Here is a 27,757-nt window from a genome sequence, read left to right as displayed (position 1 = left end):
GGCGGTTTGAGCCCTTAAGGGCAGTAAAAGACATGCATTCACTTTTCCAACTGGCAGATTTTTCTGACTTTCTTGCGGTCCCTAGGGACCAAGAAGATGCTTCAAATGGTCCGTGGGGCGAAAGAGTGGTGGAAGAACGACAAGAACAGAAAGGACCTATGCATTGAGGAATGAACGGGAAAGGATGCGGGCTGCGGCCGCTTTGAAGGAGCTTGAGCTCAAAAAACGATGTTTCGGGCCGAGATGCAGGTGTCCCGCATACAAACCAAAATAAACTCTTTATAGCAGTGAAGAACAACACTGAGGCGTCGTATGTGGGCTGAGAGCATGTCAGGTCAGTTGAGGTTGACTTACGAGCTGTTGCAAGAGAACCTCAATTATAACAAAGTTTGGGCCTCATACCACTGAGCTTGCTATCAGTTAATAGAAATAACTCATATTCGAAACTACTTGCTTCTGTATGCTTCTTTTTATTCGTGTTTGAGAATGTGCGACTTGATTTGCAATTCTTTTTCGAAGACATTTTATTTGCTGCGCATTTTACTAGCCCCTCTCTTCCATTCTCTCTTTGAATAATATAAACACTACTCCTTAGTATTCAAATTGGATTAACTCGTTTTTTATAATTTTTTCACATGCTTGCTAGAGAGTGACAGCATTGGGTGACATGGTTACCAGTCTTCACATAAAACATAGTTCTGCGTCGCTAAGAGAAACTTGCAAAGGCACTCGGGGAAAACCTGGAAAACTTGGGGAAAATGGAAATGTAAACTTGGTAGACACCCTGATGATTTTTACACTATGGCGCATGCCCACAATGAGGGACTGGCCAAGAAGTGGATGGTATGTATCATGTCCACGCCAACCAGTAGCTCTTTCATACAATTGCTGAATGCTGATGATGATAATGGTTTCCTTAATAAGGCACATATCCACAGCGCTGAGTCGGCCAAGAAGCAGAGTGTAGATTTAAAATACGTATAAACGAAGAAATACAAGTAGATACAAGAGTCATCGCATTGCATAGCACAGGTGTGCAAGAGCACGTGTGTGCACAGCAGCTTCCTTTAAGGCGAAGATGCAGGAATGAAATGGCAAATTTATAACATTTCATTAACTGCTTCAGGAAAGGTTTGCTTCACATAGATTCCAAAATATATGTGGGATGCATAATTTATTCGTTTACTTTTATTTTTAATGCCTGTGAACGGTTCCATTTCTGCTTTTGTGTAGTGTCACACTGAAGCAGTGCTTAAACATGTCCGCACTCTTTGCCTCATGCTGGTGGAATCACACTTCAGGGGCAGGAAACAGAAAGACATTAAAGACTACTCCAAGCAATAAAAAAGATTTGAATTTGTTCATTTTGCCGCCATGTGTTTGACCCTTTTGGGTAATTTGACCAAATCTTGCAGTCCAACAAGGGTCAAATTAACGGGAGTTCACTGTATGCAAATTTTTTCTATGCAATGTTGCACAATACAGCGTTCTTATTAAATTGTATGCATATTTTTGGAAGTGCAGCATTTAACTGTTTCAGTATATTTTCTGGCTTTTCTTGTGATTAACTGCATTGAGGGCTAACTGTATGATATGTACTGTAGGTACACAGTTGAGACCAGGCTCTCTATGCACCAGAACACTACCTGCCATCTTCAGGTCTTGTTTTCTCTTCATGGAGAACTTTGAAAGTATGTGTTATGATCTCAGTATCGCCAACATGACTTGGACCCTAAACCAGAGATGAAACATGTTATGCAAAATTACTATTATTAGAATTACTTCAGGGAAATTGGACACTGGTGAAGTTGCTAGTTGGTTGGTTGCTTCAGATGTATTTTGACCCTGTTGGCCTCGTTGATGCAATCGTTTCTGCCCTACAATTCATCCTTTGTTTCTCATCTTTTGGCCCTTAATATTTTCTGTCATACGAATCAGTGCCTCTTGCTTTCTGTAATGTACTTTGGCTGTTCTGCTGGTGCAGCATAAAACAAAACAACCCTTCATTATCAAGTAAGTGATGGAAATAAGCATGTATGGTGTATTGGGTGCAGATATGAAAGTACATACATTCAAAACAGTCTACAGTCCTTGTTTTTGCATTCAGGTCAAAAAGTGTAATTTCGCATTGACATTCACACAAGAGCCACTTGAAAAATATTGACGTATGAAGTTTGAACTCTCGCGGCTGCTGCAATGATTGCTGCAACAACAGTTGGACGGTTTCTTTTATACTGGCACATAGGATGTTGTGATAGTAGGAAAATGCAATAACAATTTTATGGTGAAGTTTAGGTGTGCAGTGAAGAAATAAAATGATAAAATGATTAGTCCAGAACCTTCCACTGCCACATTCCTCATAGCTAATGATGCAACTGTGACATTTTGGACATCGGCAGTTTTACTACTTCATTTTGCAAAGGTGAAAATGAAAAGCATTATTTTATGTTCTGCGATTGCAGTGGGAGATTTATGGTTTATGTCCAGTTAAAGTTTTTGTCATAAATACTAGTTTAATATATGAACACTTGTGCAGGTACGGCCTATTGCGAAAAAGTAACGGTCAGTCAGCAGTTGGCAGTGGGTAGCTGGCCTTAGCTCTTTTTCGACAAGGTATACAGTTACTCCTTGCAAGCATAGGTCGCCAATGCTACTAAATATTTTGCTTGAAGCAAGTACTTTGAACTTCGCATTGAAGGAAGGATTTGAAGGAATAAATACCATTCTGATTACTAGTATTTATGAAACCAATTTTTCGTATGTCTTTGCCGCTGACACTAATACTGCACATGACTGTATGCACTTTTTAAGTAGAATGGTTATGTCTGGCTACTGAGTAAAAATTTGTTTGATGCTGGCTGTAACAGCTGGGCAAAATACAAGAATGCTAGAGTGATAAATTTAGTGCCCATAAAATATGTTCAAGTGTTCAAAATACATCCAAAGTCGACCATTACAGTGCCTCTAGTTCATGTTTAGATTTGAGATGCTATCAACCAGCCTATTTACAGACAGGGACCATATTATCCATTAGTCACTCTCACATGATGAAAGTGATTGAAGTTTGTAGAGGTCAGTAGAATAAGCAGCATGATGCCTTGCTGAAGCGACTGGCATGCTGTCAGCATTCAAAGAGCATGGGACATAAAAATAGTGCTGCTTGGAGATAGAAGAATAGCTGAAAATACAATACTGTTACAGGGGTGTATACTGAGAAGTGAAGAACAGGAGAAGGAAACACAAACAGAAGCACTCACTTACAGCTCTAACTTATTTTAGCAAAAGCATTATATGCCCTATAATGTGAAAATCTGGCGTTGTTGGCATTGCCACCGAGCGATAGTACCAAAAATGAACGACGGCACAAAGAGTAAAAAGACGTTAAAGATGCTCGGATGGACATCAAATTTCTCAGGGAGGTTCCTGTAAACAAAGTAAATCAACGGCTTTGAAAAGAAAATGTGGTAAGTTTCAGTCTGGGTGGGAATTGAACCCGGGCCACTGGGGTGTGAGACGAGCATGCTTCCCTAACGCCATGGTGGCTCTGCAGTTCTGGTTGACCAAAGCCATGCCTAGCGCATGCGTCATTCCACACATCGCGTCGAGAAGTGTGGCCTAGTGCATGCATCATTAGGCACATGATGGCACAGCCAATGGGAAGTGTTTAAATGAGTGTCTAAAATAAAGAAGTATTAATGTCCAAATAAACGCCATTGAGCGTTCCTTAGAGTTAAACCCCTCATGGGCAAGCGATCGCGTTGAGATGCTTGGTGTGTTTTGATTTGGTCTTACCGAGGCACAGTTAGAATGCAGGTGAGAGCTTGCATGCACAAGGAATGTGCATTTCACCAAAGGGACTATAATGCTTTCGCATTCCCACACATAAGCATTCTTATGTGTCTACGCCAATTTTTTTTTTTTATGAGCTTGAAAAACAGGAAATACAACTTAGAAAGGTGGCACATTGGGCTAGTTGGCAATCCATTCTTGTTGCAGACGTGTATAGCATAAACTAGTTTGAAGTTGGTGCTTGTTTTTTGCAATAGTGTACTCTAACAATTGCATCTTATCATTAATCTTATTAGGCATACAAGACTCAAGGGCAAAGATAATTTTGTAGCAGGTCTGAGCAGGGTTAGTTATACAGAGCCGTTGTGATTACTGCCAAGCCTCTTGCTGTCCATGTGCTAGTGCATTCTTTTATACTCGTTGCTTTTGTAGCTGGAAAAGCTGCACCTCCTCGTCGCTTACAGTCAGCTGAGAAAATGTGACTGTTTGTGCCCAGTCAAAGAATACTGCATTAGAGTGTAATGTAAGAGCTGTATTTTTCGTAAGGTTCTTTTGATTTTGAAGAAAACGTCTTCTTTGGCGAGTTCAGATTGATTTGGGTTTCGTGGGATCTGGATGTCCTCGTAAATGGGATGATTTGAAGACTTCCAGTGCACATAGGACAACGAAAAAAGCATCAAAATGAAGCTTGAAATGAAAAGGATGCGCCAAGTTAACATAGAGCTATGCACAGAGCAGTTATAATGCATAATTAGTAAAAACGGGCCATAATGAAACCCAGATGTGCTTGTTTGCAGCTGCACTTGCCTAAAACCAGAACCAAAAGTGTGGCTCTACTCTATGAAAAATGTGCACTGATCCTGAAGATAGTGCAGTTTAAAAATGGGGGCCAATCCTGAAGGTGTGCACTGTAAAAAGAAAGTAAAGGTTGAGTAAAGGGCTTTGCATAAAAGTAAGGTGGTACTAAAGCAGGGTAAGGTGGTGTAAGTGTATTTAAGGTTACTCAGCAGCAGTTGACATCGAAGAAAGACAGGCAAGGTTTCCTGGGGGACCTTCTCTACACTTCCGAATAAAAAACATGGAACAACAAACCACATGGTACACTGATGCACTCTGGAGGACCTTGTTTTTCTTTGAGGTCAACCACTGTTGTCTTAACCTGTATTTTTCTCTTCATTATTCTTGCCCTTCATCATTGTCTTGTATGAGACACACCCCCAGTATCGCCAGGATTGGCTACTTAATGGGATGGGTGATTAGAAATGAATAGCATCACAGGAAAATAATCACTACAAAATCTGTCGCACAAAAAATTTTGGATTTAGCTGTGCATCTAACAGTACACCACAAAACAGCTTGGAACATGACAGGACATGTTTGTAGTACAGGCTATGTAACTAATAGGATTTCGAGGCTGGAACAAAATGGGCACCAACAAAAACTGGACATAGAAATCACTGACTTGATTAAATTTGGTTTCATAACTGCATGCCTATACTGGAGCACACAAGTAGAAAATGACAGGCAACAAAACCCGAGGCAGAAACCAAAATAAAAAAAATACCTCTTCAAAACATCTGAAGAACGTCTTCAAGGCCTCTTCAAGACCTCTGCAAGACCTCTCAAAACCTCTACGCTACCAAGATACCTTGCACAAATCCCACATAGCAGCCATCAGGCCAGAGGTGCAACCGCACCAGTGCTGTTTTTGTTCTAAGAGCAAAGCCATGGCACTGGGCCACACGTACACTTCACTTAAAGAGTAATATTCTTTGCTTGACAAGTTTATCAAAGGTGCACAGAGACAGTCGTGCCCTATTTGTGACATTTTGCATGCCTCGCACTGGTTCACAAGTATTGCTGAATGGGCGAATTTGCATTTTACAGTGTCCATAAATGCTTCCTCTGTGCCTTTGTGTTTGTTCTGTTTGTGCTGTAGTCTTATTGTGAACCAACTAGGCCACTGCATATTACTCTGGTACATTATGAGGCTTTCAAGGAAGAATTCATCTTCTACTGCTTCTTGGCCTGCATTTGCACATCAGATGTCCTTGGCCTATTTTTGTGAGTGTAATATGTGATGCAGTTATCAATTTTTGCTGCTTATTACACAGTAATGGCAGTACTATCCGAATGTTAGGATGACATTCCCTTGCCTTGATCATCATTTTCTGTCTCTAGCATGGCGCGCTGCAAGTACTGTGGCCAGCACTTGGACAAAGTCTCAGTGGCAACATTTTCAAGACGTTCAGTAAGTGCACTTTCTATTTCGTTAAGCTTTCTGTTTCAGTATATGTTCTGTATATATATTTCAGTATATGTGCTGAGTGACTTGCATTACCCTTTACAATAGCTGAATGTGCATTTGGAAATCGACAGCAAGCATCATGACAACTATGGCTTTTTTGTTAGTTTTGTGTTGCTTTTCTCTGCTGAGGTTAACATGTTAATTTTTGATATGCTAAGTTTGATGCCTAAATAATCTGACGTAAACTTGATGCAAAGCCCATAGTAGCATTTTTGACGAGCCGAAGGAACTTTTCCACTTTTGAATAGTTCAGCAAACCAATTGCTAATTTATTCATTAGTATTCTAAAGAACTTATTCAACATATAGCTTTCTTTTTTTTGTATGAGCATACTCTTCATGTTCGCAAAAAGATGTACAAGCTGATTTCATTTTCATTGATGTGGAATGGCATGGTGCGTTTGGTGGGGTTAATCTCGATGTCCTATACTGCAGTGCTAGAAAAGCATAGCACGAAACTGTTTAGAGGTCTGGGTGAGCTGTGCCATTTTAATCGCTCCACTGATGTAGGCAACAGAATGTACTCAACACTGCAGAAAGTTGGACCTGGTAAATGTACCTTTTACTTGGCTGTACCTTCTGCACCAGTTCTTGACAGCACTGCATGAGCTCACACTGTGTGAGTGCAAAATAACGTCTATGCGTCTCGCAGCTTGCACAAGTCAAACTTCAAACTAAAAAAAAGTGCAGCATCGGGCAAGCTTTGTCATAGCAAAGGGATGTGTGCACATGAATATGCAGTCAATCTTGTTTTCTTTGTTACTGCAATCCTTACTGCAGTAGTACTGCACAGTGGGGATGAGCTAGTGTTAATGGATGCAGTTTGTTCACCAGAAGGTTTAGGAATTTAGCCCATTTGTCATTATGTCATAAAAACTGTATATAGGCTTTCAACTTGTCTCCTTGTCTGTCTGCCAGCTTGACTGGCATAAGAAGTGGCAGACAGACATGCCCGTTCGCTTGTGAATAGTCAAGAAGGGCAGCACCATGTCATATGCTACAGAAAGGTTGTGTGACAGTAGCATGACCTGCGCTTCCAACTTGAAAGAGTGCAAAAGAGCCAAGAAATCATGCAGAACTGGCTCCTCCATGATATACAATAAGTGAGGTGCAGTACAGTGTGTGCTGCTCTGTTAAATTGAGGGCAAAAAGATGGCAGTCCATGAACTAAGAACACAGGCAGAGTTAACAACAAAGTGTTAGTCATAGTGCAGATATTAAAAACCTTAGAGGGCCCCTCATCAGGCATTATTGAAAACTGTGGCTGCATACTGCAACTTGTAAAGTGCTGTGTAGGGAACATTTTACTGCCAAAGATTTTCAAATTGGCTCATTATTAGAGGACAAATTGAATTGTTACATTTTCATGGGGGGCTGGCAGAAGACAATGTTCTCTACCATTATAGAGAATCTTTCCCTTTACCTCTACTAGCGCCTGTAAGTGACATTCCTTCTCTGCCTTCTATCATACTGGAGCCAAGGGGCCACATCACGGTCATATTGTGATCCCCTTCCTTATTTTTTTTTCCTTCTCGTTGGTTTTCACAGTGCGACGCACTTCCAGTGGTCATTTTGCACATTCTACATTGGATGACTTAGCAAAGTCACCTGCCATAATTAGTAATGCTGCAGGCAGTGCATCTTTCATAAAGGTGTTTATGCATGTGACCTCGATTCTCTAGCAAGAAGCAAGGCTTCGCTGAGAGAAAAGGCGCATGGACTTGCATTCAACATTTGAAGTTTTTACACCCAGGATTGCTTTGATACTTTTCAGACACGATCATCAGTGCTTGATATACATACCATGCTTGTCTGTTTGCAATGACAAAACTTGGTGAGGGGCCTTCTAAGGATGAGAAATTTTAGTGGCTCTGAGGTGATTAGCTTGTTTAATGCCTTCTGCGTAAGTGACTCTGCTGCTGTTGGTGGATGACCAGTGGTACCTTGTGTCTCCTAGTAGATTTAGAAAGCTTCACTTTAAACAGGTCAACTTGATGGCAGTTGAATTTTCATTAAATCATTGAGTGCAAGTTTGGACCATTTTCATCAGTTTCTCTTTGAATGTCACTCAGGTCACAGAGGAACAATTATTACAAAGACCGGAGTTCTTGTCTGGAACTGGAGAGAAGCCAGCATGTAAGGTGTCCAATGTTCAGTAAGTTTATTTTGCACTCTGTTTAAGTATGCACAACTTTGGCAAGAGATAAAACTTTATTGTGTCCTTGATGGGGTCCAGGGGTGGCGAGGGTTGGGAGACTAACCCTCAGTCCCCCCCGTCCTCAGACAGTGGCCAGTCCTTGCTTTCTGGTGGCTTCTTCGGCCGTCCGGTTGGCCCAGAGCTGCTCTCTGGGTCCAAGCTGAGCAGCAAAGTCTCCTACTGCTCAGTTGCAGTTATGATATGTGTAGTGTTAGTGAGGTGGGGTGTTGGTGGGTGAGGTTTTGGGGCATTGCCAGATAATGTGATCGAGATCAGCATGGGCCTCGCATGCTTTGCAGAGTGGGGAGTAGGCATCGGGGTAAATGCGGTTGTATAGCACGGGATTTGGGAAAGTTCGCATCTGAAGTAGTCTCCAACTGGTGGATTAAGATTTATTCAGTGTTTTTTGTTCTAGGGGGTAGTGTAACTGCTCTCTGCGGTTAGACTATCATGACCATTTGGTCCCGCATAGGACTGCGATGTAGAACAGAGGGCTGGTAAGGATTGGAAGACGCAGAAGGATGATGTGCCTGGTATGCCAGAGCTTTGGTGGCATCGTGGGCGGCTTCATTTCTAGCCAGACCAGAGTGACCAGGGGCCCAGATGATCTGGATGCGGTGTTGCCTTGGGGGAAGAATGCTGAAGAGTATCTACTGCGCTTGGAGTGCTACCAGTCCTCTTGTGTAGTTGCGAATGGCCATTTTTGAATCGCTGATGATGCAGTGTGCATTGGTAGAGGCGTAGGCCAAAGCGATGGCCGTTTCTTCTCCTTCTTCGGGTTGAGCGGTAAGTATTGATGCGGTCGCGGCGAGGTGGTACTACGAGCCAGTGACTACGACAACCACCATGGCATTCTGGTTGGGGTATTCTGCTGTGTCCACGTAGGCTACTTCTGCGGCTTGTCACAGTGCTTTTGTAGTCATTTAGCTGTCTCTGCATGTTGCTCCTGATTGTGTTCAGGGTTCACATTGTGAGGTATGGGTGGGATAACTAGCTAAACGCGAATGTTCGGAGGGACGGGTATTTTTGGTTCAAATTGGGTGGTATAGGTTATCCCTAGGGTGCTTAGAATGTGCCTGCCTGTAGTGGAATTGGTAAGTTGTTCATATTGGTGAGTACACTGTGCTTCAATAAGCTTGTCTGTGGTGTTGTGAATGCCGAGGGTGTCCAGTTTCTCGTTAAGAGGTGGAAATGGGAAGAAGTAGGGCTTGTTTATAGGCCCTCTTGATCATGGTATTGAGTTTAAGCTTGTCAATTGCACTGAAGCTAAGGTACGGGGCAACATAGTGGATCCCGCTCAGAGCGTAGGTGGTTACCAGGCGTATCAGGTTGTTTTCTTTCATGCCTTGATGTCGATTTGCGATTCCTGCAATGAGGCGAGTGGTTCGGTGTGCATGAGTATTTAATTGCTTGAGTATCTCCATGTTTCTGCTGTTTTGCTGGATGCGTAAGACAAGGATATGGATGCTTGGTACAGTAGGCATGCATTGCTGATGCACGTGGAGTTGTATCTCGGAGGTGAGGGCCTGGACGTCGACCTCCCCAATTAGGCTTGTATAGAAGAAGCTCCGATTTCTGTGGGGAGCACTCCAGGCCATGTGGTTCTACATTGCAACAACCTCATTGATGGCTTGCTGCAGCGTGTCTTGGATGTTCCTGTCGCTGCCCCCAGTGACCCACAGGGTGATGTCGTTGGCGTAGAGGCTATGCTTGCGGTTGGGAATGCTAACTAATGCAGGCGATAGTCCAGGCAACCTTACCGTGCAACATGTGTTCATCCATTCCGGGGAAGGCTTCGCGAGACGGTCTTGCAGAAGCATGGATCGGCGCATGCGCAGAACGTCCGCGCCGCTTGCCGATCGCGAGCCAAAGAGGAAGAGTCTTCTCCTTTCCGCGCCCAAGTAACCCCGCTGTTAGGTGACGTTAGCAGAGCCGCACTCGCGCTATCTCTCGCAATGCACTTCAACCACACCGACTGCCGCAGGCACTAAGCCACGCGGCAAAGCCGGATTACAGGAGACAAGAGCTATGCGGAAAAACATATTAGGGGACGCGTGGGAGTCACGCATCCCCACAATATATAATTAATAACAGTTGGACTTGAAGAAACTTCTTGTGACATTGAATAATTGTTCACTGTAACAGCCTTATATGAGTAGTTACAAAACCTCATGGTAGGAGGCAGTTCATTTTCACAGCCTGACTACCCTCCCACCACCAAGAGACTGGTGTCTCTCATATGAGCCATACAACAAGCAGATTCAGCTACACATCAGGAAGATATATGTGTTTTTGTGTGTATTAGGTATCCCAGATATACATCAATGATAATAGCCATGTAATGCCTTCTGAAAGAGTTAATACTCATAGATATAATCAAGAATTTTTTTTTTCTTGGCAAAAGGTCATTTCAGAAAATAGGACATAATGTATATATATATATATATATATATATATATATATATATATGTATGTAAAAATACATAGTAAATACAATTTTTGAACACAACTTTCATCTAGAATTATTAGCATAAACTAATGTGACTCCATAATGCAGTAGTTTAATTCCTTGTCAAAGCATGCCTTACACCATTGGTTTCATTTATTTACTGGTGGTGGAATAAAGGATTATAGGGTAATAAATTATCAAGCGCACAAATAATCAACTATATTAACAAAAAAGTCGCAGTTTCACCCGAAAGGCAAAGCACCAATTGTGACAGCAAATTAGTGGATAGCTATGCGAAGTAAGGATAGTAGCTTTAGCGGGCGCATAAACTTGTAAACATTCGCTTACTAACTAAATTAAGAATGATAGAACCTGTAAGCATGACTGAACGAGAATGTAGGAAGGAAGAGGCACACAAAGACAGCGCTGTCTTTGCGTGTCTGCTTCTCTGTAAGTCCTTGTTCAGTTGCGCTTAAACATTTTATCGTAGCTTCAAACCAACTAGCCCGCCAACATGTTTTCACTAAATTGAGAAGCACATTATCACACGCACACAGGTAAACATGAACACATCTCACTCAATGAGTTTGGAAACTTGCTGTCAAAATGCTGGAGTGAGAGATCACAGCAGCAGCAAGCGAATTGACCTTCGTATATCTATAGCTTTAACACAAGCGAAACATTGAGAGCACAGCGTATACGAAGCTATCAGCACTATTCGCACTCTGCAAACATAGCAGATTGCTATGAAGATGAGGCCCGCGTGGACATGCACTTTGGCCACATTGCGGATCGCTTTCAAAATGCACGAACGCCGGCAACATGTCCCTACGACGTCCGTCAAAGGTGTTTACTACGGCGTCCGTCAATTGCCTGCGCAACGCCATAGTAGATGCTGCAGTTGTCTCCACTCTGTACGGTGTGGTGGACGAGGAGGACATCAAGGCACCCTAGAAGCCGCTGGAGAAGAATGCCCCTCCTCCCTAGCCTGACCCCCCTTGCCTCGAGCGCGACAGGAGAGGGCATGCTTCCGACCGACGTTCCTTGCTCGTGCATGCAAGATTGAACCGTGTTTGCCAGCTCAGCCTTGCACGCTTTCGCTCGCACATACAGCATACAATGCACAGCGATGGTTTTGCCGCCCTTGGACTTTATACGAAACCTCACGGCGATGGCAGAAATGCACCTGGAGTGTCCATATAATTGCTATCGCAATAATAAATACATAATAAGAGACAGAAATATCTCAAAAGTGTGAAAAGACAAGACAGCGAAGAGGAACAGCATGGATTACATTATTGCGCATCTGATAAAGCATATGATGGATGAAAATTAATAAGGAAAATGTGCAGCATAGACTAGGGAGTTTTACAAATAGCGCAACGAAACACTTTTGCATACCAAAGAGGTGTCACCCTGCCTATGCTGTTATGTACCCCATTTTCGTTCCTTTGTATAACTTCTTGCATTGTTTTCTAATACAGATGGTTTGCTTGAAGCAGCTTGCCTCACTTCCCTGAAGCTTCCCCACTGTCCTGAAGCTTCCCCCACTGCCTCCATGCCTTGTATTAGCACCTGATAACTTTTGCCAACTGAATTCTTTATGTATACCTTACTGTAGAAGGAGCACTTTTTGTAAAACTGGCACCCTGGTACAGAACGGGTCTGAGCTATGCAATAGCTCCCAACTTCTTTCTTTTATCAAGATTTATTGCCACACAATGTTCAGGAAGATGCACACCTCCATTAGAATGAGAGCGAGCAACTTTCCAAATCATTCACATATGCCGAATCAGTCATTTATGCTGAATCAGATTCAGCCAGTTACGCTAAATCAATCATTTGAGTGCACGTTTTCTCTTAGTTTGTAGTGACTGCGCTTGGCTGTCCATGCGCCTGAGGAGTACTACATACACTGACCGCGTGCTTTATTTTGGAGGTAATCTAGGCCTGGTTCAAGTTTGCAATCCGAGATGGCTGGTCCCTCTGCATGCGCTGTCTCCCTATGCACCTAGTATTATGTTTCCGCTGGTGCTTATACAGTGGAAAATATGTTTCCTTCTCAGAGTCAGACAGGTAGTGGCGAAGTAGTGATAAGCCACGTGCCCACTGTTAGCTTTGTCTTTGGTGCTCACACTGTTTGTAGCAGGTGCAGATTGCATCATCCGCAGCCGCGATAGAAGCAAGCTCGACATATGTTTTCTATTTCTTGTTTTATTTCTCATCAGCACCATGTTGTTCCGTATAAAGTCCAAAAGCCATAGGAATGAGCGACCCATACATCATTGGTGCGAGAAGAAGCATGTAATAGTAAGCCGAAGATGATGGCGGTTTGATGGGCATTATATTTCCACGTGCTCAGTATTTGGGTTAGTTAGAGGTCATGTAATCAAATGTGCGCTTGGGAAGGAGAGCATGCATCTCCTCCTTGTCCCTGCTGTAGCTGCAAATGACTGTGCTTGGCTGACGCTTGCACGGCCTGTGAGCCATATCTAATTGTTGATATTCATTGGTGGGTCCAATGATAAAGGCTGAGCGGGGATGGCTGCTAACTTCACCTGTGCTGTCTTCCTTCCCGGGCTGTCTTTGCATGCTCCTAGTGCTGCATATTGCGTAGTCTAAGCTAGAAGAAAGTGGTAATTGGAGATCGCTGACAGAAGCCATCCTGTAGTGAACATAAAAATAGGCAGATGATGAATCTAACTTGCGGAGTCGCGGTGAATCGCACAGCTGTATGAACCGTTCACCCCAACTGCCGGCATTCTTCATAACGCTAGCATTGCAGCAGTGAGTGCTCCGGATCATCCAGTGAGATATTTACAGGTTTACATGGTCTGTGCATTACACTGTGCTTGTTATTTTAATTAGTAACTGATTGTTTACTACAATTTATATGGCTGATATAACTAACGTATAGACTCATGTAAGGGCCACCTTTTCTTGTCATGATTTTATCGAGCCTCACATGTGACCGTGCCATTTCACCTATTTTTTCCAACTACGTGTTGAAATCCATCGTAAGCCTCTGCAATCGCCTCCTCTCGCCATCTAGTAGAGACATGCGAAAATTCTCTCTTGAGCATGATCGCAATCAGCGCACTGAACGCGATTGCTGCTTGGTTGGATTTCTTTTTAATATTGGCTGTCAAGTTGCGAGTGCAGCTCTTATATAGGTGTGGCCCTTACATGGGTGCAGCCCTCACATCGATTTATAAGGTAAGAATATTTTTGGGCGTAAATGTTTTATACTTCGCCATCACTAATACTGCTTCACCTTCCCAGCGAAACTGGAGCTGCCCTTCTTAAAATTTTTTTGACTGTGAGGCTGAGTATAAGCACTCCTGTGTATGACTGCACTTTATTTTGATTTTGAGTGAATCCAGCTTGGTCTCATTTTGGTTTCTGAGTGAATTATATATATATTTATGGCCTCTGCGTGCAAGTGGGGATGTTTCCACCCCGAATAAATGGTTAAATTGTTATAGGAGTTCCTTTCTTCTTGAGTCGTTAGCATTGCCTACTGGACAGAGAAGCAATACTGAGACACAAATAATTCATGTCCATTTCACGTGCTATTGATAAAAGACTCTGTAGAAGCGGTCCCTGAAGTCTGATGGTGTTTTTCAGGATCAAAAAGCGCGCAAAGCAATTTGAAGCACTGTGAACATACAGCAACATATTAATTCATGCTCATATTATTATTCAACATATTATTCATACCATGAGAAATAATTGTCAGTTGGCTACCTCCATCTCTTGAAAAAGTATAATAAACTTTGTCATGTATATATATTTAAATATATTATGTTTGTGCATGGTGTTCACAGTGATAAAAGGGGAAAAAAATGTTGCAGTAGTGAGAAGATATGAATGAGGTAGCTGCCGCCGCTGGTGCTTCTAATGCACTTGTCCTCTTACTGTAAGGATTTGCAGAAATAAAGTGAAACTATGAATTAGAAGATGTGCACATCCGCAGTGACAATGATGCACTAAGCTTTTAGCCACAAGAAAATTTTAGGTGAAAGGTAAAGGCAACTCAAAAGAAACCTCAGATGATGTGGGTAACAGAATTCTGGTAATGACACTTTAAGGAGAGGGGGGCAAGGTTTTGGCAGTGCCGGGGGGGGGGGAGGTGCTCTAAGGCCCTCCCCCCACTCTCTAGAAGACTTAGGAGGGGTGTCAGGCCCCGAAGCCCCACCATAGTCGGTGCCTATGGGACAGTGATTCAAAAGTGTGCCAATGATCAAGTTACACTTGGTGCAATGTGTAGGTGTTTGTCTGAAAACCACTTCAGACCTCCACATGGAAACAAAGACAGTCAGTGCATGCAGTACTAAGGCGTGAAGAGCAAAAGAAAAGCAGGATAAACAAGTGGAAGATTGTTTTGTTTCACTGCATTTATAGGTATGATAATAAAGGAAATCTGCACAATGTGGTAGCATGTGCGCAATACACTAATTGACAAACCAGTGTGAGTGGTTCCATTGGGAACTTCAACTTGCAACATTGCTGCCTCTCCTGAGTGAATTACTAGAAATGCCTCTGCTGTCAGCATTGTGGCACAAGCTGTACTGAGACAACCAAAACATCTTACACAATTTGTTTTGCCAATTCATTGGTATGCATGTTAAGAAGCATGCCACAGACTCTTATATGATAGCCGACACCTTATGTGGATTATGCAGCATGTTTCCTTTGTTTTTCACTGTCCCAGGGTTTATGACCAGAGTGAGCACCTTGTTGCCCTTGATCTACCCAAAAGGCTTGACTCTGTGAATCTTTTCGTGTCAGCACAAATTTCACCAGTGTGGGAGGAAGAAAGGGAAGGTGAGTGCAGTTATCAGTGTTTATTGCTTATTGTTTATTTCAGTGCTTGCCAACAGCTGTAAAGTCTTGGCAACAGGTCACTAGCACATACAAGAGCATGACTTAATAAAATATGAAGACAGAACAGCATTTTCACCAATATCGCATGCTAAAGTAAATGTACAAGTCATGAGTTTGTATAAGGAACTTAAGAAAAAGATGTACTTGTCAAACTCATTTACATCAAGCATCCTGTGTGCCAACTTTACACAGACACTCAATTGCAAATATCCATGTCAGATGAACTGGAATTGTACACCTGCTGCAGCCATGTAATGGGGCGAGTTAGAGGAAGACTGAGGTAAAACACACCAGAACGCCTGCTGGTTCTCAGTGGCACAACCCAAAACTGCAACCATCCTTCTAACATACGACAATAAATCAGCCCACACACCACTTGTTGCAAGAACTTTGTGATGCGCAAGCCTCCTGTCACACAAAGAAAGCATACTTAAGTCAATTAACAGGCTTGAGTAGTCATAGTATCAACGTTGATGAATACTACATATCTGTCATAGTAAGTGTGAATGAATTGATGCTGGACAGCTTCTATTAAGTTACTTTAACGGTTACTAATAGAATTACACACAGTAGAAGCAAACTCTAATTGTAGTATGACTAGCGTACAGAACAATGTTCTGAAACATTCGGGATGCTGGAACTTTTTGTAAGTCTGGATATGAAGCCTAAATTCCTCAAGGCATAACCGACGTCTACACAGGTAATGATAACCCGTGTAGATGCTACTTGGTTTTGGACCAGTGAGGTTCTGCTCGTCACTTCCGAGTAGGTCATCATGTCGACAGAGAAGGTGGGGGGAGACGGGGTACCAAGCCACTGCAGAGTCTCAACCCTCCTACACGGTCTTTGTCATGGTGCCAATCGATGCTCCCTGTGCACACCACAGCTCAGTGGCGACTATGGAGCGCAGTGATTGCACCATAACATGGATTCATTGTAAAATGGGAAAGCTGCTGTTGGGGACACCTAAATTCCTTCACTGTAGAGGCAAATTCGTACCAGATTTTAAAAAAAGATGATCGTACCTGTCTAACAAACTATAGGCCAGTTTCCCTCACCTGCACGTCATGAAACCTTTAGAACACATTATTTCAAATTACATTATAGATTACCTGCGACATATAAGACATCATCATCATTGTAGATTAACTCCCATTTTTGCACGTATTAATTCCTTCAAAGACTCCTCTTGCAAAAATTATCCCACTGGAAATGATTGCATTATGACGTATGCAATACAGATGGCATACTTCAGTCTCTTGAAAAACTTCTCAGCACTAAAGAGTTATGTTCTGTTTTGCAGTTTGCTGTTGGTTGTATTTTACATAATATATATATACATCTTTTGTTACTTTATTATTATGTAATGCATGTAGCAAACTCATTCACTTAACAATCCTTTAAAGGGCCCCCTCACCAGGCCAAATAGAAAATTTTGCTTATATGTTAGAAGTTGTTACGCGCCCTTTAAGGAGCGTTCTGCCGCAAGAATTTTACAAATTGGCTCCATTTATAGCCGTGATAGAAATATTTCAGTGGCGCAGACCCATGATTTTAGGAGATAAGCACCACTGCTAAGAGAGGCACTCTCTCCACTTGCCCCGTCTAGCCTCCGCAAGTGAAATTCCTTCCTGCGCTCTGTAAGCTCGAAAATCATGTGACGCATACGTCATGGTCCCCACCTTCATTTTTCTTCCCTCTCTTTTCTTCTGCATGGTACATTTCCACTGACGGTGTCGCGTGTGAGCTGTTGCATTTGTCTCATTTCGCACAGCACGCGATTTTGTGCGCTGTGCACGAGAACACCTGGCTAGCAGTATAAGTCAGTGTTACACGAACACTGAGGCAGACACAACCGGATCACACAGCATGATCACGCTGGAGCACTGTAGAAAATTACATAGGTAGTTTTGGGGCCTGCATGCGCGACTGCACAACATGGGAATGAACAGAAGAAATGGAAGTACATCTCTCTTGCTGCGGTGCAAAGCAAAACACAAACACACAGACATTCTGTTTGTGTGTCTTATTTCTCTAAACATTAATTCATCTCTTGAAGCAACAGATTACATAAATAAAAGATGTTGCCTTGAATAATTCTCGAAGTCACGTGTCATTACAAGTGACGCCACAGCACGGACACCTGTACGTGGGAACACTTTCACATATGTGTCATCCCTCCCATTTGGAGTGCAGCGCTCGCGAGAAGGGCAAATGGTGTTCAGTTTGAAATTTCAGCTCTTCTCACGGCGCGTAGCAATATAATACTCAGGAAACGTGATCGTTAGTGCGCATTCTATAGGGCACAGTGCTTGTCATCTCAAAGTGGCCAGACCTGCTGAGTGGCCCTTTAATTTTGTGTTCTGTTTTACTGCTTCAGTGTTTGTTTTATTGAATTCATTATTATGTGCAAGCATCTCTCACTGTATAGAATGACTTGCTGTTATTGTTTGTGAACATTGTAATCCATTCCTGATTGGACCAAACTTGGCCTGCGGAATGAATGAATGAATGAATGAATGTAAATAATAAAAGTAAGTTCATTGTTGTGGTTTTCACTGTAGCGGTACACACAATACACATTAAAGGTAGGCAATCAGCCGGGACATAAGAAATCCTTCATTATAGAGGTAATTTCATTGAACAGGTGTTCACTGTAAACATTCTGACTGTATTGTCACAATGTTTGCTGCCCTGATCATCCTATAGGAAGTCAGCACTGTTTCTTTGAAAAACAAATAAAAATGAAGGCAATTTTCGAACCCTGTCTGTTAGCTTGGAAACAAAGCTTTGAATGCACTATGTCTAGAAATTCTGATAGATTTCTGGTAACTGAATAATATAGTCATGCAGTTTTGTAGTTATTACTTAAAAACCATAATCTGAATGTGCTTTTCGCTTTCCAGGCATCGAATGCAAGGGTATTGGGCCAATAAGATGTTGGTGGCTAACCGGGTACGGCAGTGGTGAGAAACCTGTGATTGGCATCAGCACCGGTACGGTTTCCCTTTTGTCTTTAATGTTCTTTATATTCTTTCTGGTCATTGTCATTCTCTCTTACAGGGCATGATAGGCATGTGTAGACTAGGCTTGTGCGAATATTCAATAATATATTATGCTATTAAATGTTCACTTCTCTTCAAATTTTATTCTTTGGAATTTTCAAAGTATTCAAAATGAACAGGTGTGAACAGGTGTGAAGGTGTGAATGTGCGCTCGAAAGTATCAGTTTTGGTGAGCAAGTCTCATTGCTATTAAAGCTGCTCATAGTCAAGGCAAGCCAAAAAGGGAGAATTTGTTTACTGTCACTGACCAACTTCCTGGATTGTGCTTGATTATTCTAACACTCCTGCAGCACCACCAGTTTCCCTGCTCAACCTATGCACAGCAACATGCATGTTTTACTTGGATTACTCGAAAAAAGATCTTGCTCTTATCGCTGCACTTTTCTTGCTCAATTTTTGCACAAATATCGCATTTTAGAGTCTACGTCATTGAGCTTAACAACTCAGAGCAGTTCATTGCCTGGCTATTAAAAAGAAAAATGCGAAGTTGCCTTCATCTATGGGGATGCAAGCTGCGTTGGTGCATGCATTAATTTTTGTTGTCGCCTGCCAGCAGCTGCAGAAAGTAGTCATTCAGAGAGGCTTGCCTTGTGTTATAAAGGTGTGGGGGACGAAAGGACAGTGTGGAAAAGCAAACTTTCAAATCTGAATTCTATTTGCCTTTTCGTTTTTTGCTCTTTCTACTTTGGTACAAGAATATTTATTCTTAAAACTCTGCTCTTTCTCCGTACATTTGACATAATGATGATTGGCTTTGTCTGCACTGCATGTTTCTCTGTATATTTTGACAGATCTCGTAACACATGATGGCAATGTCAATCATTGGCCATGAGAAAAAAGAAACTGTGCTGATAAATCACTTTGTTTTTTGTGTTTTGCTGTGCAGTGCATTTTTGTGTCATTTGTGTCATCTAAGGGCTTTGGGACGCTGTTACGCTCAGTGCATAACTATTTAGCAAAGATAATTAATGCCATGCGATGTGCATGTTGTATTTGTTCATATGAAACGGTCCGACTTAGCCATATCTGCTTCAACCATTTCTGGTTCATATTTTAAAAATCTAATGAAGGTCTTGTATTATGTGCTTCTGAATGACAAAAGTCAGAGGAAAAAAAATTCCCACTGGAGTTCTTGGCAATGAATCGAAGGTTTTTCTCCTGAACTGGTAATAACTCAGTGTGCTGTAAGCAGCATGCCACTTTTCACATTTTTCAATTCACAGTCATAGTGGTGTGAAATAGTGCCACGGATTATTTGAAGACCAATTATGTGCAACTCAAAGCATTAGGAAGCAGGCTCCAAAAATACAACGCTAAGGCCTAACCTCAGCGTAATGCATGGACTTTCATGAAATTTCAAGGGGAGCCATATTTATCTGCGGCACAATGTCAACAAACTATGTCATTGCCATTGTTGACACTCGCATTGCATAAACCGGTTTTTGGTTTTCTCGATGTTGGATATCTCCTGTGAAACATTCATTCCAATAGGAATCACTAGACTAGAATAGAAAGGGTTACACACCTCCATGCTAGGGCTTATGTGGCATTTTTATATAATTCTGTAGCACTTTGTTTTGGTGCAAGTTTTAGTAATAAAATGGGCCTTTTACAGCCTTAGCTGTTCAGATTTTACTCCTCTGTCTTTTGTCCATCTGTGGATGACAAATTTTAAGTAGTGGTGTGCAGCGTTTGGACAACTGCTACAAAGAACCACGCAAGATATCTTTGGATAAAAATTGCTGGAGTTACAGAAAAGTATGCATAGCTACTGTTGGGAGTTGTAAAAGCTGCCTGGTTAAAACGTGAAAGTTGTGAGTAGTTCCTAATGGTTAAGAAATAGTAAAAGTGCTTCCAAAGCTCCAGAGTTCTTTCGAAGTCTTAAAACAATTCCTTTGAGAAAAATGGTAACAGCTTAGTGGCTTGAAACTTTTCATTGTTAAGGTGTAGCCCCTCTAAATGCAATTGGTGGCTTCAACATTTGCTAGGGCAATAGGGAAATATGTGGCATATGTTTGAGCTGACCAAGGTAAGGCATTGGAGTTAGAAGCATTGTCGAGAAGACAGAGCGAATCTGATGTAATGCAAGCATGTGAGAGTACCTCAGCAGTCATGGCATGACGTGTGATGTCATGGTCAGATGTAAACTGAGGAGTTTTCTTGAAGGGCTCTTTTTGTTTACTATGAGTGTGATGCAAAAGCTTACACCTAAAAAGCAAGAGGCCAACTTCTGGCGTTCATGTAGTATTGGGTTTTTCTTGGAGTTGAGGGAGATTGTAGAAAATAGTGTATATGAGGAAGGTGCTCTGCTTAATAGCTGATGCTGTCTTTACTATGTGCCTACTGAAGGTTGCATGGACATGCAAGTTATGTGCTAGGAAATGAGCAGATTGTGTTTCTTCATTCAATGCACTTTCGTTCAGTCATGGCGGAAATTCAAAGTAAGAGATAGATATCCTACAGGGTCAGTTAACTTATGTTGATCCGGCCATGACGGGACTGACAAAGTTAATTAAGTTGTCTGTCGGGTACTATTTGGCCATATTTGCACGATTCTAGCGCACCCCTGAATCTAGTGCACACATAGCTTTTGCAGGTTCATAGTAGATGTGCGCTCAAGTCTACATTGTGTCTCAAGTCTACACTGAATGCACACCTGAATTTGTTGCAAAAAAAAAAGTTGCATGCCTTTGATTCTCGCAATCAAAAATAAGATGAAACTTGCAGAGTTTACCTTCACCAAATGAAGTTACCCGCATACTTAAATTTAGGTGCTCATTAAAAGTAGTCGAAATTGTTCTGGAGTCCCCTACTCCAGTGTGCCTCTCTTATCTGAGGGTGAACTCCAGAATTCACTTTTTTAAGGCCCTTTACTGAATGATAATCAGCACATCGACAGGTAACAAATAATTAAGTTCTTTTATAATATATATATTAATGATGCATCATCTATAACAAATCAATATGCGTAATCAATAAATTTTTATTATTATGACAGATAGACTTAAATATAAATGTTACAGTCTTTTTATTTTTCCAGGGATTGCTTTATGTTTCTGGAAAATGTATAAATCTGGACACTTTAAAAACATTGAATAATAATTTGAGACTGAAAAGTACATAGTACTTGGCATCAGACAAACTTTCATGCATTTTCAAGCCAAGCATTTTAAGCACTGTGGCATGGCAGGTTTTCACAAGTGAAGGTATAGTGCTTGCATTGAGCACTGACAAATACCAATGGTTTCTTATTGTGCTTATTTTGACCACGATGCCATTGACCAAATTGAGGTACCAGCAACATTGATTTGTGCGCAGTGGGTCGGGCTCTTCCTTTGCTCTACCAGTGTTCATATCATGCTGAACATGCTGTCTTTGAGATTCGCATTCTCTCATCTAGTTTAAATTACAAGTATTAAATAATAGATTAGATTTTTTGGTCATGAAGGCTTGTTCGACTAAGACAACTGAGTTTCATCTGGACTCCTCATTTTTCGTTTCTACATCGACATACAGAAAAAAAAAATCATGCTTGCAAAACAGATAATGTGAATGAGCTTTTATATTTATTTGTATACGTATATTGACATGTGTGCATGTTCATCTTTATCGGGCGACTGCATTTCAAAGTCGAACAAATGTTATCGCTCAGCGCAGGGCGCGCCTTTATGTATCACAAGTTTCTCGAATGTTATCGATGGGTCTATCTGCTGTCTGTTGTCACCGAACGTGTGTAAGCTGATTGCATGTATGCATGACTGAAATTGTGGGGTATTTTCTGGAAGACACGCAGGCACCGGCGATTTCTCTGGAACCTTCGATGAATGATGTATAAAAGTTGAAGCGCTTGACCCACTGATCAGATTTCGACGATCGCTGACCATGTTCGCTGCTATCGCTGTGCTTTGAACGTAACTTGCTTTTGTAAGCACAATTTGGCCAATAAAAGTTAGTTTCGTCATTCACAGATTTGCCGCTGTATTATTCACTGTCACTACTACATGACAATATTAAACGAGACATGTACTATAACGGATCAGTCATTCAAATAAGTGCCAGTCGGGATGCTCCTTTGCACAATTTGACAGTGACAGCAAGTTAACAGAAGGCCTAGCTGCAAAAATGTCTACAGGTTGAAAGAATATGCAAGTACAGAAGGCATGATGTGATCGATGATCTAAGTCTCAAATAAACAGGCCTTCTTTTTCTTTCTTTCTATTTTTAATGACTTACAGCTTCAGTGGCAGGAAAAAATTGTATACGGATGAGAAACTACTTTTGACATACCATTTAACTGCAAATCAATTTTACTTATTTCACTGTATTGCATTTATAATGCAGCTTGCATTGTGCATTTTGGCAACATTTGACCATTGATCCGGTGATAAAAATGCTTGTGAATTATTAAAGGGCCACTTGGAAGTATGCAGGACTTCGTATCTTGACAGATTCTGCCGACTACTATATCTCCAATGAGCACAAGGTCTATGCTGATTTTCTGAAGCCACTGCGTCACAAGATGTACCTCACAAAGTTGGTGGTTGACGCTGTCAATGGGGACCCCGACTGTAGCTATGAAAATCTTGTGAAAGTTATTCAGGTGAGTATTTCTAGCAAATAAGTGTTTTGCCTGTCTTATCAGACCTTAGTTCTAGGAAAAAAGAGACGAAAGTAAAAAGGCATCATTGTAGCTGCAAAAGGAATGCTTACACTGCCAATATAACAAGCTAGCTTGTGTTCCTTTTGCATAAATCTGACTGTAATGTTTTTTCGTTGTTATCGTATGTGTGCTTGTATTGAATATAAAATATAATGAAGCCATTTTTGTGTCGAATGTGACTTCATAATAACAAGGTTGGACTGTACTTCCATTTGTTCTTAACATCCCATTGCAAAAGTAGCAACCTGTTGTGTTAACATGTTGACTTACACTCTGACAGTGGCATACCCGCAAACATTTATGATTTCATTGTAAAATAGCTGATTTTTAGAGCTTGTACGCGATTATCATATTGACATCAATAACTTTATGTATTTTCATTTGCATGTAGTTTAGTGTGAACTTAATTTGAAAATACATTAGACTTCTGTTAACTTGACTCCTGTTCATTTGATTCAGGCTGAAGGTCCTGGCCGGTACCATAGCAATTCTATGTGGCCTGGCTTTTGTTATTTCGACCCTGAAATTGGTCTTCACTGCATAATATGAACTTGACCAGTCAGTACAAATGCACCTGAACCCTATGGTTACCCCAGTAGTGACCCTTTTAGTGACAGGGTCTGTCATGGCAGAGCTTATGGGACAGTGAATGCGTTGAACATACGTCATCTCCCGTCGAAAATGCCTATTGACTGTGGGGTTCTCAACCGTGCTCTTGGGACAAAGGAACGACCACACAGTAGTGCAAACAATCACAAGGGCATTTATTGCACCTTTCATAGATCAATACCTGCTAGCCGAGTTGCTATCCCCAAAACATGCCGATGGGTGCACGACAAATCTAGGAAGTCCGACTCACCATGACCGGATAGTGAGCGAATACGTTCGCCCCATGCTGGATCCCAACGCCTGGTCGTCTGCGCGTACGGTCACGCGAACGGTGGCGCGTTCAAAGGAGGCCACGCGAGACGGTCTCACAGAAGCATGGATCGGCTCATGCGCGGGATGTCCGTGGCGCTCAACGACCCGCAGCCCAAGAGGAAGAGCTTTCTCCTTTTCACGGCCACCGCGGGACCACCGCGGAACCCGGGACCACCGGAAAGGCGGTGGTCCCGGGTTCGAGTCCCGGACCAGGACGAATTTTTCTTCAACAATGAGGCTTTTCTTTCGAGGAACCCGTATGGGTTTCCTTTGTAGCAATTGCTACGAACGGGTGGATGTCTGATTTTCCCTTTATTTAATATGATTCAGTACCAAACTGCCCAGCCGTCAGTACTTCTGTATAATGGCAACTGAAATGTCGGCCTCTGTTATGTAAACATTTTGTGAACAAACTTCACAGACATTTCAATTTGTCTGTGAATCTTGCTCCCGCCGCGCGGGAGCAAGATTGAGCTCAGACTCCGGGGTTCTCGAGTTTCGAAACACTCTCACTACTTTCAGTGAAATTACTACATACTATCACCTGGGTAGGAGGACTTATCCTCCCCCTCACTGCAAACTGGCTAGACCTCTGGCATCCACTTTACGCATGCTTCAGACGCAGTGCTATCCGAACCTGGCCCTTTTCCAGACGATCACTCCAGAGGCTTTCAGCTCTACTTGCCCCAACTGTGGGGCTGTTAGCAATCTCGCACACATGCTCTGGCAATGCCCCTCGTTACAGGGACCCAATCGCATCACAGAACAAGAATGGAGCTCTGCCATCCGGAGCTCAGAATATGCACGTCAAACTTGGGCTGTCCAGAGAGCCCACAACGCGGCGGTTAGGCTCGGCCTACCAGTCCCCATGTGGGAGCGGCCCGCAGCTCTGCCCTAGGGCAAAGCTTCTCAGGACCTTGTTATTAAAGTTCTTTGTCTGTCTGTCTGTGGTGCAAATAATAGTAGATAATTCTTGCTGCGATTAAATAAGCAGAGTGCCTGTTCACAGCGTCCCTATAAAATAAGGCCTGTGAATATTTAATGAACAGTCAAAACCTTGAGTAATCAGTCAACTTTTAGTATATTTTGCCTAATTGCAGTGTTTTTTGACTTCGACTGTAGTATTTCATAAATGTAAGGTTGGCAGGTTTGCAGTGGTTGTGTATTATCTGTGTGCAGGATGCAAGCGTGCCGGAACTGGGGAACGAGGAATGCTTCTCGGAAGAGGAGCTGCTAAGACACGGAGAATTCGTTGCCAAACATGCTTGCAGCTATGACGAGGCTCGCGATTCAGAATATGAACCCACCACACTCAGGGCCCCATGTCTTCAGCGGCTCATCGACTTGTGCCGCATCAGGAGACTCAAGTAAGGGCTTTTGCACAACACGTGTTGTCCAGCTTGAGCTTAGCTACCTAGCCAATTGACTCATGATGAAATGTGACTGTGGTATTCTGTGCAAGGGGGTGTGGCTTCAAATTATATAATTAATGCAAACCCACTAGTGTAACGAGATTTCTATGCTTGTTAAAAAATTATGTGGAGACTCCAGTGGAGTTGTCTAAGTGTACGTAAGCGTTGTGTCACTTGCTCATCTTCACGCATACGCTGCTACATATATTGTTAACTGTGATTGTCGAAGCTGTAGACGGTTCATTAAATGTATGCTTTATTGGCCTTGTAATCTGTTTTGGCTCTTGATCCAACTAGTATCTATCTTTATCAACCCTTATGGTTGTTATCACCTTATTGGATGCAATCCGACCCTTACCAACCCTTATCATTCGTTATCAATCATATCAGAACCACTCTGAATCTTTGTCAACCTTTATTTATTTATTTTTATTTATGATACCCTTAAGGCCCGAAGGCATTGCAGAGGGGAGTGGGAAAACAGGAACCATAACAATGAAATACGGAGAATAAACAATGTACTTATTAGTAATTTCTAATTATACAATACTATGTAATATCTTGCCTAATGTTCGTAAGTACGACAGATAATGTAAACAAAATGGTACCTTGATAATTCCTGGTAGTACAATGTTAACCAGTGTCATCCTTAATCATTTGCAAGTACGGCAAGTAAATGAAACAACATGTTAATAATTCCTAATTATACAATGTTAGCTAATGCCTTACAAAAGAGTTTGTTGTCGACAATAGATACAATTTCACAGGGAGGGTTGTTCCACTGCCGTGATGATCTGGGGAAAAAAGATTGACTGAAAGTGTTAGTGTTGCCTGTTTGAAGTTCGACTTTATGGTGATGATCGATGTGACTCAACAGGTAATGAGGCTGAGAAATGAAGTTACTGTGAAGGGAGGAATGGTAATAAAATTTGTGAAACAGTGTCAAACGTGCTATTGTTCTACGAGATGAAAGTGATGGAAGAAATAGATTGTCCTTCGTTGATGTTGCACTAGCGGTGCAGTTATAATTTGAAAATATGAATCGGGCTGAATTATTTTGGACAAGCTCGAGTGAAGAAATAAGGTTTTCATGGTACTGGTCCCACACAGCTGCAGCGTATTCTAATTTAGGACGCACTACTGACTGGTAAAGTTATAAATTTAAGGATGGTGGTGCTTTGGAAAACCTGTGGCGTAAGTAACCGAGCATGCTATTAGCTTTGATTATTATCTACTCACTGTGAAGGTTCCAGGTTAGTTTTGCTGTTATATGAACTCCTAAGTATTTGTAGGAGTTAACGGGTTCTAAAGGAATTTTATTTATATAGTAAGTAAGAAGAGTACTGGTGTTCCTCTGCATGCGCATAACTTTACATTTATTAATATTAAGTTCCATTAGCCAAGTGTTACACCAATCAATCACATAGTCCAAGTCAGACTGAAGAGAATTAGTGTCGTCGTTAGTAATTATTTCACAATATATCATGCAATCGTCAGCAAACAAGTGAATGTGAGATGTCAGTGAAGGAGGTAGGTCATTAATATTAATCAGGAATAGAAGGGGCCCTGGTACTGATCCCTGAGGCACACCAGAATGAATGTCAGTCAATGATGAATCATAATTATTTGCAGTAACAAATTGATAACGGTTAGTAAGAAAACACTCAATCCATTTCAGCAGGTTACTGTCAAGATTTAAAAGACTCAGCTTGAATAGCAGCAGTTTATGGCAAACCTTGTTGAACGCTTTGCTAAAGTCTAAAAATACACAGTCGGCACAGAAAGCACGATCTAAGGTACAGTGTAATCTATGAGCGAAAGATATTAGTTGGGTTTCACATGAAAATGTTTTGCGAAAACCATGTTGAGCTGAGGTGAAAAATGAGCTCGAGTTGAGAAAGTTAACGAGATTAGTAAATATCACATGTTCAAGAAGTTTGCAACAGGTGCTGGTAAGTGAAATCGGCGGTAATCCAGGGGTGAGCTTTTGTTACCAAATTTATGCAACGGAACCACCCTCCCTATTTTCCATTGAGCAGGCAGAGTACAAGTGTTTACTGATTGTTGGAA

At 41.9% G+C, this 27,757-nt stretch overlaps 1 protein-coding gene across 9 annotated transcripts in view; it reads left to right on the top strand.

Annotated features, from left to right (window-relative positions):
• The window catches only part of LOC142572753 (DNA (cytosine-5)-methyltransferase PliMCI-like), a 181,572-nt gene that overhangs the window by 44,719 nt on the left and 109,096 nt on the right, over window positions 1-27,757 (top strand). For 8 of the 9 annotated variants that reach the window (XM_075682082.1, XM_075682077.1, XM_075682076.1 and 5 more), the window contains 6 exons: window positions 5,971-6,040; window positions 8,169-8,251; window positions 15,457-15,569; window positions 18,536-18,625; window positions 23,143-23,294; window positions 25,455-25,642. In XM_075682082.1, coding sequence (XP_075538197.1) covers window positions 5,971-6,040; window positions 8,169-8,251; window positions 15,457-15,569; window positions 18,536-18,625; window positions 23,143-23,294; window positions 25,455-25,642 — 696 coding nt within the window. The remainder of the gene's footprint in view (window positions 1-5,970; window positions 6,041-8,168; window positions 8,252-15,456; window positions 15,570-18,535; window positions 18,626-23,142; window positions 23,295-25,454; window positions 25,643-27,757) is intronic. The other variant, XM_075682085.1, reaches the window with a different exon arrangement.

Source organism: Dermacentor variabilis, chromosome 2 (assembly GCF_050947875.1).
Source record: "Dermacentor variabilis isolate Ectoservices chromosome 2, ASM5094787v1, whole genome shotgun sequence".
In the NCBI taxonomy this organism is placed as follows: Eukaryota; Metazoa; Arthropoda; class Arachnida; order Ixodida; family Ixodidae; genus Dermacentor; species Dermacentor variabilis.
Note: the sequence above shows the minus strand (reverse complement) of the source record. Positions and strands in the feature narration are given on the sequence as shown.